The 11135-nt window shown below is 42.1% G+C and overlaps 1 protein-coding gene across 12 annotated transcripts; it reads right to left on the bottom strand.

The window, feature by feature from the left end:
- Positions 1-330: 330 nt before the first annotated feature.
- LOC117534470 (dynamin-2-like) lies at positions 331-9974 on the bottom strand. Of its 12 annotated transcripts, XR_004567238.1 has the most exons (9): positions 9905-9928; positions 7061-7159; positions 6582-6733; positions 5757-6250; positions 5517-5621; positions 5214-5369; positions 2554-3553; positions 1446-1538; positions 1020-1183 (listed from the first exon to the last, which is right to left on the bottom strand). XR_004567238.1 is itself a non-coding variant. In XM_034198654.1 (7 exons), exons 1-6 carry the CDS (start codon positions 9960-9962, stop codon positions 2555-2557), a joined length of 1569 nt encoding a protein of 522 aa, XP_034054545.1. In that variant the 5' UTR covers positions 9963-9974; the 3' UTR covers positions 331-1183; position 2554. The 12 variants fall into 12 exon arrangements, 6 of the variants coding, with proteins under 6 accessions (XP_034054545.1, XP_034054547.1, XP_034054548.1 ...); XR_004567234.1 differs by lacking the exon at positions 5757-6250 and having other exon boundaries at positions 9905-9974; XR_004567235.1 differs by lacking the exon at positions 5757-6250 and having other exon boundaries at positions 5517-5618; positions 9905-9974.
- Positions 9975-11135: the final 1161 nt, after the last annotated feature.

Genomic DNA, 11135 nt, shown 5'->3' with positions numbered 1-11135 from the left:
GGATTGATACTACTTATTTATAAGGTGTGTTACCAACTTCATTTACCTGGGTTGGGTCAACATAATCTATTAGGGTTGATACTACTTATGTATAAGGTTTGTTACCAACTTAATTTACCTGGGTTGGGTCAACGTAATTGCTTAAAGCTGAAAGAAAGCCATTTCATCATGTAGAAATACTGTCCATGATTTAATCAAGTTCATTCAAAGAATAACTTTTGAGTGTTTACATATTTCAAACGTTTAGAGTGAACAGTAACAGAAACATAATTTCAACAGTCTACAGTCTAGTGAGCTTCAAGGGTGGAAACATAACACAAACGCGAGATGTTGAAATAAAGTTGTATTTCACAAAATAGGCAAAGAGAAACAATGCTTCAGATGCTTGAAAAAAACAAGTTTCTTCCCAAATATTATATGAAATATAATACGAGGATGCATTCACGTCTCACGTCATTGTTGTCAGTCTAAGTATGCAGATTAGAGAACATGCAATACAAAAAGCCCATTAAGAACAACAAGCAGACTGGGTTTCACTGTTATTAAATATAACAGTGAATATATATTTCACAAAATAGCTTTAAAAGAAACACAGTTTCTTCCCAAATATTAAAATGTTTCAACTTTAGGGTGAACAGTATAACAAACTTGAGTTTCAACAGTAGACCAAATAAGGCAACATGGTAACATCTGCCTCCTCGCACAGCCCTCTGCTCAGTGAGGTCCACGTAACCATGCTACAGCCAACTTTGAATGCTTACTTTTATACTTCTTGCATACAATCAACATTTCTGTCAAAGAGGTGAGTCACCCAATCTCTGATGGCTGCGTGTTTTTGGAACATGAGGCGATCCCAAACAGTGATATTAGGCACGGGAAAGCAATGTTTTGAGAACTTGTCCTTTTGTGGATAGTCGGTTTCCATCTAGCTCCATCATTATTTTCTGCAGTGCTTCAAATGTAAACTTCAGCTCTGGAGGGTAGCTCAAGTTTAGAGCATACACGAGAGCAAACATCATCGCCACCGCAAAAGATACGTTTCCCAACTCATCCAGCACTTCGAGCCCCTCCAGAATGATCCCAACGTTCTCGGGTCATCCCCAGGCTCTGCTCCTTCGTGTCGAATGACAAATATTCCGAAGACCGTCTCTGCCATTGCCGTTTGACTGCTGTTGTCGATGCTCTGTGAAAAAACAAATAAGAAGGAGAGTGATTTTCACTGATGTGCATTACATCCCATTTCTATAATGTGTCATATTGAGCTTTATGTAGTTTGGGTTTTCCAAATTGAAAAAAAAGAAAGAACAAAAAACACTGTTTCCAAAAAGCATTAACACATCATCATAAAGGCAACATTTCCCTCAGGGTGTTTTAGAGGAAACACAATCCATTCCAACTATGATCATCCTCCTCTTTGTGAAGATGAAAAAGGTACATCAACATACCATGTATTCCTTCACCAGCTTCTCTGGATCTTCATTGAAGTAGACACAAAGACCTTTGAGGATGCATTCGCGTCTCACGTCAATGCTGTCAGTCTAAGTATGCAGGTCAGAGAACATGCAATAAAAAGCCCATTAAGAACAACAAGCAGACTGGGTTTCTCAAATGTTTTCTTTAAAACCCTGAATGTAATATTGCACTTTAATTAAATGGATTTAGTTTGGACAGATAATATGCTATGCAATTTAAGCAATACATGTTTCTAAAAAAGGAAAACAATTAGTCTTATTTTGAATATTTAAAATGGCTTTTTATTGAAGAAATACTTTTGCTTTAAAAAGGTAATCTGTTTCCAATTACTCGATTAATCAATGGAATAATTGATAGAATACTCGATTACTAAAATAATTGATAGCTGCAGCCCTACAGTACACTCTGACCATTGGGGTAGGAACATCTGCTATTTCCATGAAAAACTGCTGGACAGCTTTGTTGTGCGTTATTTTAGGCCTTCATAATAGTATGCCGCTCACTCTGATACAATGACACCCACTGGGGGAATGGATGTGGTCAGTGTGCGAAATACCCGTCAATAATCGGGGGGGTCCCCATCTCCCGTTTATTGCGCAATATACCGGTCGAAGATTTCTCAATATGCAGTGGCCCATGCAATATTTCATGGATGCAATCCAAGACAATCAGTAGTAGCAGCGTTTCTCAACCGGGCGCTGTCAAATAATTATATATTCTAACGTTCATATGAATGAATACGCGACCGTTAAAAAGCCATCTGTTTTCGATTCTATGCGAGGAAATGGGAGCAGAGCTGGTCTCACACACACAACACACACACACACACACACACACACACACACACACACACACACACACACACACACACACACACACACACACACACACACACACACACACACACACACACACACACACACACACACACACACACACACACACACACACACACACACACACACACTAACTAACTTGAACGCCAAGGCTAATTATGCTATTCTTAACCCCGGAATCCACACAGGACATACGCACACGCTCATCTTATGCACAGCAAAGATCGAAAAAATAGTCTTTTACCTTAAGTGAGAATAGACCAAAGATGCCTTGGCTCGACTTCTTCTCGTTGCCGTCCTGGTTTCCAAGAAGAAGAGAGACGATGTCCTGCTTTAATCCAGCTTTTCACGAACAGCACTGGGTCGAATTTGTCCAAAGGGGGTCCGTTTAGGTCCACAAACAGAAGCGAAGACAGGCTCTCCTCGCGCAACCTGTTGCGGCTCTGGTTGTCGGTGTTATTCACGGCGGAAAAGCCTCTTTCGCACTCAGCAGACGTGGGGAGGTAAGTGCGACTTGCTATGCATAGCCGTTCCAGTGTTTTGCCCGGTGGAGTGCCCTGCAATTTCCAGTCTCTAAACTGCTCCATGGCCTCCCCGGCTGGTTCTCCCAGCGATTTAGCCAGACGGTGCACTTCTTGTTCGCCAAACAAAGTCAAGTCTTCCTGCTCTCCAGGCCAAAAGCGCTTATCAAGAGCTTTGAGCGTCTGGACCAAGCTTGACTCCGGTAAGCGCTTGGTTAGAGTAGCAACCACCGATTCATAAAAACAAGGCTTGTTTATTTTCCCCCTGCCTTCTGTCAGCTCTACGTCCTTAAAAAAGCCAGATGAGACGCCCTGTTCAGCCTTCTTCTTGATCTCCCCCCGGTCGTCTTCATGGCGGTCAACACATTGATGTTTGATGTGGACACTTGAGTCCACAAGTGTTATTTCTCTTCTCTGCAGCTTGAGAGACAGGCTCTGGAGTTCACGCAGGATGTCTTTCATGACAGCCAAATCTTCCACGAATCCTGAGTTGGTTAGGTGCTTGAAAAGTCCCTTGTATTTTTGCCTCTCAAGATCATTACGTGATGCGTTCTCACTGGATGTTTTAAAATGGAGTGCTTGTGCGGGGAAATCTTTCCATACAGCTTTTACTGTTTTAAAGCTGCTGGCGACCCATCTGATGGTGAAAATTTGACCTATTTTCAGTATTTCCATGTTGAGCTCGGCCGCTGCTTCTTTCAGCAATCTGGAATTCCTGGTTGACTGATTGGAGAGTGAGTATAAATGTGAAATAAATATCTCAAACTGATTAGTGCCACCCACTTCTTTAAGAGCATGTTTGACTGACAGTTCTAGTCTGTGCGCCAGGCAGTGTACAGACTGCACGTTCGGAAACTTGTTTTTGAGCCTGACGACAAGCCCACTGGCTTTTCCCGTGAGCACTGCAGCCCCATCGGTGGCTATGCTTATTAGGTGCGTCTTCAAAAAGTCATCATCCATTCCAGCTTTATATAGACTCGCCATCATTGAGTTATAAATTGATTCAGCATCGACCCCATCTGTAAGTTCCACTATATCCAGGAACACATTATCTACATCCCCCTTACCACTGACATCACATCTTACGTAAATGATTAGGGACGACCGTGAACGGTACTTTCATCAATTGTGATTGATACCTTTGAATCCATTTCTTTCACATTAGAGACGAACTTGCGGCGCATTTCCTTTGCAATGTGACTTATTATTTCTGCGCATGCATGGTCAGATTTGTGGATATTCCCAACTTCGGCTCCATTCAGCTCCTGCATGAGGGGGTTGAGCTTTTTATAAGATAGCCTTTCCTTTGCTACGGTGTAAGCTGTTCTAAACGAGACTGTTGTTTTCTCGAGTAAATCGGACACATCAATGAAACCGTTTGGGAGGGTTTCTTTGTCTTTCATCTGTACTATTTCCACTGACCTCGCGTGGGCCTGGCTGTCCCTGTGTTTGTAGATCTTCTTTCGTAGCTGTTTTGCATCAGGGCTAGTAACATCACCATTGATCCATTCTTCCGCGAGGTGTAAACCCGGTCCCTTTAGCAGCAACGTTTTTGCTTTCCTACACACTAAGCATCCTAACTTTCCAGCCTTAATGTCAAGCCAGGGGTTGCGGTCTTTCCATTCGCCCACCTGCTTCGTTGTCCAACCAGCCGGCGGAAAGTCACTAGCAGCAGTAGCAGCTACCTCCGCAACTGCTGCGTCTTCTGAGCGCTCTGCCTCAACTTCACCTCCTTCTGGGGAGTGACTGGGCGGGACAGGAGCCCCCGACTCGCTAACGGTTCTGGTAGCGAGTGTTGTGCTAGCTGCTGCATCATCAGCATCATCTCTGGGTGTCTCTTGGTCATCTCGTGGTGTCACTTTTTTGGATGTGAACCCAAAGTGCGCGAGTGAAACACTTTGGTTTAGCTTTCTCTTAGACATTGTAGTCCTCTCTAATGTAACGTCTTTCTCTCCTCTTTGCCGCGCATGGCTAATTTGCATAATTTGTGTCCGCGTCACGCAGCGTACCCGGCGGCGGCTGGCTCTGCTTTTGACAGCCAAAATAGAAGATATTTGTGAATAAATGTTTTGAATTATGAATACTGGACATAGAAAGCTTAAAAACATTTTAGTGACCATTGCAAGTGACAAATACATATTATAATTTCAGACCCCCCCTAAATGTTGCTGTTGAGGCTTTCAGGGGGGCTCAGGTGTTAATCGGGGGGGTCGAGCTCCCCCGGACCCCCCCGTATTTCGCACACTGGATGTGGTGCTACTGTACAGTAAGTGTCAAACAAATATCGAAAACATAATGCTCCGGATGCTATGCTATTCACGGAACATCCTAGACTTTGTACAGCTCCTACAGTTTCTTTGTCCCCTTTACATTGTTTTCATACCTGGGTTATGGGAAGCATGATGCTTTTGATCTTCTTCCCTTGAACTCCACCTTTCTTGGTATACACGTCGATCAGGCTTGTAGAGTGAATATCCAGCGAAGAGAAGAACTTGGATTGCAAATTAATTGTTGTGATTCTCTTAAATTCTGCATTCACCTACAACAAAAAAACAAAACCCACAAAACTCAGATTGGCTATTTTGATGTCACTGTTCACAGGTTTGATTTAGCAGTTCAGTCCGTTTAAGACATGCAATTGCATAAATCATGTATTTACATTAGCAGATAAAAAGGCATCACATACTTGAATGAATGACAAATAAAGAATGCTGGAAATAACTGCATCTTGTAGGAGTTTTGAGGTTTTTACAACCCCACTCGGCTCCGCGTGTCGTTTTGACGAGTCCTGCTTAAAATCATAACAGGAAGGAAATCAGAGAACACCAGCATACCAGTTTAAACAATAATCTGTTTTAATTATAAAAGGTAATAATGCAATGCAATATAATACATTACAACACAATATAATACAATACAATTATACTGTAATGTAAGGAGTAGGCCGGCCCACTCCTGCCCTGGTTCGCGTGCTGCGTAGATCCTTCGGTCCTGGCAGCATGAGAAGAGAGAGCGAACGCCAGGACTCATATAGGAGATATACAAGAAAAGACAGGGGGGGCTAGGTCAGCTGGTCATCTTTTCAGGTCATCTCATTGGGAGACGCAAAATATGCTGTGTCACAGTGAATGAGCGCGGGCCAGCAGAGAACAAAACAGGCTCACTTTGCAACAAAACATCTCTTATTATGTAGCTTATCACACAAGTCATGTGTTTCTTTATGAAAGCCATACTTGTTGGAAATGTAACAATCATCATCTCATGAACTGCTCAGGACCAGCTCACCAACAACGCCTAACTGTCTTCATACCCCAGGCCATCTCTGAACTTCCCTCCACCCGAAGTCAGCTCACCCAGAATCAGAAGGACCATTGTCTCTCTAATTGTGTGTGACTCAATTCTCCTGCTCCTTTAGGAGTCCTGAAATGAACGCACATACATCTCTCTCACAAACCAACACTTAACATCCCATAGCCTATATCAGGTGACATAAAAATGAATATACCAGAATTACGCTGTATCAAACTTTTTGCCATAATACTTTACATCAATCTCCACAATCTCCATTAGCCTATATGCGCTATGCAGAAACTGCCTTCTTCATGTTGTGAATTGCAGCTGATGTTTTAATATGGCAATTGGCAAAAGTTTGACATTTGACTCATACAATAACCCATCTTCGAGTGATGCTCTAGTTTCCAGCCTGCATGATCGGCCTGTAGGGAGGGACGGCCCTGCGTGTGTGTCTCACCTGATTGAGGGTCTTCTGCAGTTGTGGTGTGCCCATGCATTCTGCAATGTGTCTGTACCCCGGGTGGGACAGGAAGAACTTCCTCTCAGCAGCGCGGATGTCTTTCTTTCCATCAATGTCCTTCTGACTGCGGTTCACCACCCCGATGTAACCTAAGACAAATATCAGTTGTTCAATGTGAGTTATGGAATAAAGACAAACGTTGCGACCAAATATTAAATTATTATAACTTCTACAATTGGAGAACTGTTCACATGTGGAACAATACAAATAAAGCTGTTAGTCAATTTAACACCATAGTAATTGTTTAATTTCAAGGTCAGGAATTACAGGGAAAATAATGCAGATTGATGATTTGCTGACCGCTAAAGAAAAGACACACGTTTTGGGTAGTATATAAAGTCTGTAAATATTGTAATGTAATAGCTGGATTCCAATCAAGGATTTAATAAAATGTGTGCGTGTGGGGGGGTTCTCACCTCTGCGGAGCGGCAGTAGTTTGTTTTCCAGGATGTCTCGTGCGTCTGTCCCTTCATCCATCAGGTCCAGCTTGGTGATCACACCGATGGTCCGTAGACCTAAAGACAAAAGCATCAATGCTAATACTGAATCTCTCGCTCCTATATATATATATTCACACATGGGATTTTAGGATTCAAACAGATAATTGGAGGTGTGTGCGTGCATGCTGCATGTACAGTAGCAGCCGCGTGTGTAAACTGCCCCGCCCCCTCGCACAGAGACGCTGGATTGGAAAGATCGAAAATACTCAAAATAATCATAGACGCATTTTGCAGTCTTTTTGCGTATTAAAAACGGAGTTGGCGAAACTACAACTGCAATATAATGTTTGTGTAGCATAATACATATAACATGTTTTAAATGTCTCCATTACCGATACAAAGACTGATAACATTGGAGCTTAACGGCACCAGAGTCCTTAATAATTAATTCCCGGGACTCCTTTGATTAATACCGGGGCCCGCTACCCTACTGAATTGTTCATTCAGTAGGGTAATTCATGCAAACCATACATGTTTTCATCACGTTCATCTTGGAAACATGAAATTATTACGTTGAAAATACATGTTACATTTTATTTGATGTAACAGCCAGCCAAAGTCCTTTTTTTGAGTGTATAATCAATAGGGGATTTCAATTTTGACGGGCGATTCTATTTTAACCGCCGCCGACAGGGGGCGAAAGAGAGGAGTGAGCGATACAGGGAGAGAAACACAGAAGAAGAGATGAGAGTGCGATACAGGGGTTGCGTTCCAATAGTCCATTTAGCTTAGGAACCTTCCTAACGGAGTGAAATGACCCGGAAGTCCCTCAGTGGCAGCCATGATAAGTGCCGTTCCAATTCTCCAAATGAAAGGAAAGGAGGTTTCTAACTTCCTTTATAACCTCCTTTAGCTTAGGAACCACTGGACCTCCCTAACCGAAAGGAGAGGAGAAAATGCTGCCCCACAATGCATTGCAGCCGCAGCATTTGCCGTCACTCAACAGTCGGCCGTTCACGGAAACAACCGATTATGACCGAGAAATTATATCATGAAAGTTACGGTGCTTATTAAGCATTTTAAAACGTATGTGGTAAGTTGCCAAAGTGCTTTTTTCTGAACGTTCATCAGTATTATAATCAAAGAGAGAAATATGAACGTTAGTTTTTACTGAAATGATCAAATAAAGTCAACATTTCACTGAGCTGTGTGGGGTTTGTTCAACTTTTAAAAGATGTTTGAATGGTGATACACAGTGATAGATGTTAAGGACTAACGTTTTTAATAAATACATTTGTATTGATTTTAAGATATTTTCATACAATCATACGTATTGGGATCATTTGTATTAATGTGGACCGGAGGGAGAGGGTGACGAGCATAAGTTTCACTTTCCTTTTTTATTTCAATTCCAACTTTGGTCATGAAGAATATGTTTCTCTGTTGTCCACGTTCATAAAGCATAAAGCAACAGCATCAGAGCACGGTGCAGAGTCTCTAGATGAGTTTACAGTAGTCCCTCGTTCTTATTAAACATCCATGTTGTAGTCCGCTGTATAGAGAACTGTAGTTTCCATAGTTTCCCCACAGCAGCAGACGCACATTCATGACGTCCGCTGGCGCATCATAAACACGTCGGATAGTGAAAGTGCAGTCGGATTCTCTAAAGTACCGGGTTGCATTCCAACAGTCCATTTAGCTTAGGAACCTTCCTAACGGAGTGAAATGACCCGGAAGTACGTCACTGGCAGCCATGATAAGTGCTGTTCCAATTCTCCAAATGAAAGGAAAGGAGGTTTCAAACTTCCTTTATAACCTCCTTTAGCTTAGGAACCACTGGACCTCCCTAACCGAAAAGAGAGGAGAAAATGCTGCCCCACAATGCATTGCAGCCGCAGAATTTGCCGTCACTCAACAGTCGGCCGTTCACGGAAACAACCGATTATGACCGAGAAATGATATCATGAAAGTTACGGTGCTTATTAAGCATTTTAAAACGTATGTGGTAAGTTGCCAAAGTGCTTTTTTCTGAACGTTCATCAGTATTATAATCAAAGAGAGAAATATGAACGTTAGTTTTTACTGAAATGATCAAATAAAGTCAACATCTCACAGTAGGGGTGTAACGGTTCACAGAAGTCACGGTTCGGTTCATACCTCGGTTTGGGGGTCACGGTTCGGTACGGGTTCGGTACAACAAGGAAAAGCAAAAAAAAGTCCCAAATGCATAATTTTTTTTTGCTGTTATTTATTTTTAACAGTAGTGCAAGTTTTGGTATGAAAATAAGGAACTCTAACATTTGGAATCATTAACTGTATTACACAGTTAAAAACAAACCACAAACAGTAACACACACACACACACTCAGATGGCCATATTATTTATAATGGCTGATGTCAAACAAAAAGGTTAAATAAGCTGTACAACTAAAAAGAATGTCTTGAAAATATTAAAATAAATAATAAGAAAGTGTTTCAATCACAATCAATAAAAGGCAATACAGAACTGTATAACATCTCCTGATGTCAACATATAAAATAAATACAATGATAAATATAAAACAAAATAAAATCTGTACCTTTAGGAGCAATGTCTAACATGTGTAATTCACTTGTGAGTGTGTGAGGCCATTATGCCTAAATAAAGGTACTCAAGCTTTACTCTATTTTCAAGTTGTTCTTCAAAAAGATGAGTTTGTCTACGTTGTCAGTAGTGAGGGCAGATCTGTTGGCGGTAACTATGTCACCTGCCGTCGAGAAAACCCTCTCGCTGGGGACTGAGACTGACTCGGATGTGATTGAGCATGTTTGACATGTTACCACTAGCATACCGCACCGCTGTCGAACAACGCCGACACATCGTCCTCGTCCGATCCATTACTCGCACCCCATCATTGTTGTAGTCCACAGGGAACCCGACATGTTCCCACACAGCTGATTTAAAAGAAGCAGGTGGGTCTTCTTGCTCCTGTGTGTTGTGTGAACTCGCCATAGCTGCTAACTTTTCTTCTTCATGTATTGTGTTCGTTTTGTTGTGTTTTGTTCTTGTTCTTCATTTGTTATTTACGGGCGGCTGGCTTTTAGGCGCAATACCGCCCCCTGGATTATATATAGTGTAATACTGCCCTGAGTGACAGACTTTTTTCTCACTCGTAAAAAAAGGCGTATTCGCCGTGTGACTGCATGTGCCGAACCGTGACGTCCGAACCGTGACGGTACGGGACGAATACGGATACCGTTACACCCCTATCTCACAGTCTTTACTGAGCTGTGTGGGGTTTGTTCAACTTTTAAAAGATGTTTGAATGGTGATATACACAGTGATAGATGTTAAGGACTAACGTTTATAATAAATACATTTGTATTGATTTTAAGATCTTTTCATAGTTCATACAATCATACGTATTGGGATCATTTGTATTAATGTGGACCGGAGGGAGAGGGTGACGAGCATAAGTTTCACTTTCCTTTTTTATTTCAATTCCAACTTTGGTCATGAAGAATATGTTTCTCTGTTGTTCACGTTCATAAAGCATAAAGCAACAGCATCAGAGCACGGTGCAGAGTCTCTAGATGAGTTTACAGTAGTCCCTCGTTCTTATTAAACATCCATGTTGTAGTCCGCTGTATAGAGAACTGTAGTTTCCATAGTTTCCCCACAGCAGCAGACGCACATTCATGACGTCCGCTGGGGCATCATAAACACGTCGGATAGTGAAAGTGCATTCGGATTCTCTAAAGTACCGCAGTCTCTTATCCTAAGTCCTTTTGAATTCTCCTATCCACTATCCCTTAACCCCGTGACGTTTCACTCAGAGGTCAAGGAATAGGAGATAGGGTTAGAATTTAGGAGCTGATTTTTGGATTATCGGAACGCAACCAGGGAGAGAAACACAGAAGAAGAGACGAGAGTGCGATACAGGGAGAGAAACACAGAAGAAGAGACGAGAGAGAGATACAGGGAGAGAAACACAGAAGAAGAGATGAGAGAGAGATACAGGGAGAGAAACACAGAAGAAGAGATGAGAGAGCGGCAGAGAGAAGCGGAGAG

This window comes from Gymnodraco acuticeps, unplaced genomic scaffold (genome assembly GCF_902827175.1).
Source record: "Gymnodraco acuticeps unplaced genomic scaffold, fGymAcu1.1, whole genome shotgun sequence".
NCBI classification, from domain to species: Eukaryota; Metazoa; Chordata; class Actinopteri; order Perciformes; family Bathydraconidae; genus Gymnodraco; species Gymnodraco acuticeps.
Note: the sequence above shows the minus strand (reverse complement) of the source record. Positions and strands in the feature narration are given on the sequence as shown.

Bases quoted from the DNA above. Each gene is read 5' to 3' on its own strand.
- LOC117534470 (XM_034198654.1), bottom strand. From the start codon at position 9,962: ATGGATCGGACGAGGACGATGTGTCGGCGTTGTTCGACAGCGGTGCGG. The intron at 7,160-9,904 runs GTAACATGTCAA...TTTTGTCTTTAG, and splicing joins AGCGGTGCGGTATGCTAGTG to GTCTACGGACCATCGGTGTG. The intron at 5,622-6,581 runs GTGAGACACACA...TATGATTTTAAG, and splicing joins TGCAGAAGACCCTCAATCAG to CAGGACTCGTCAAAACGACA.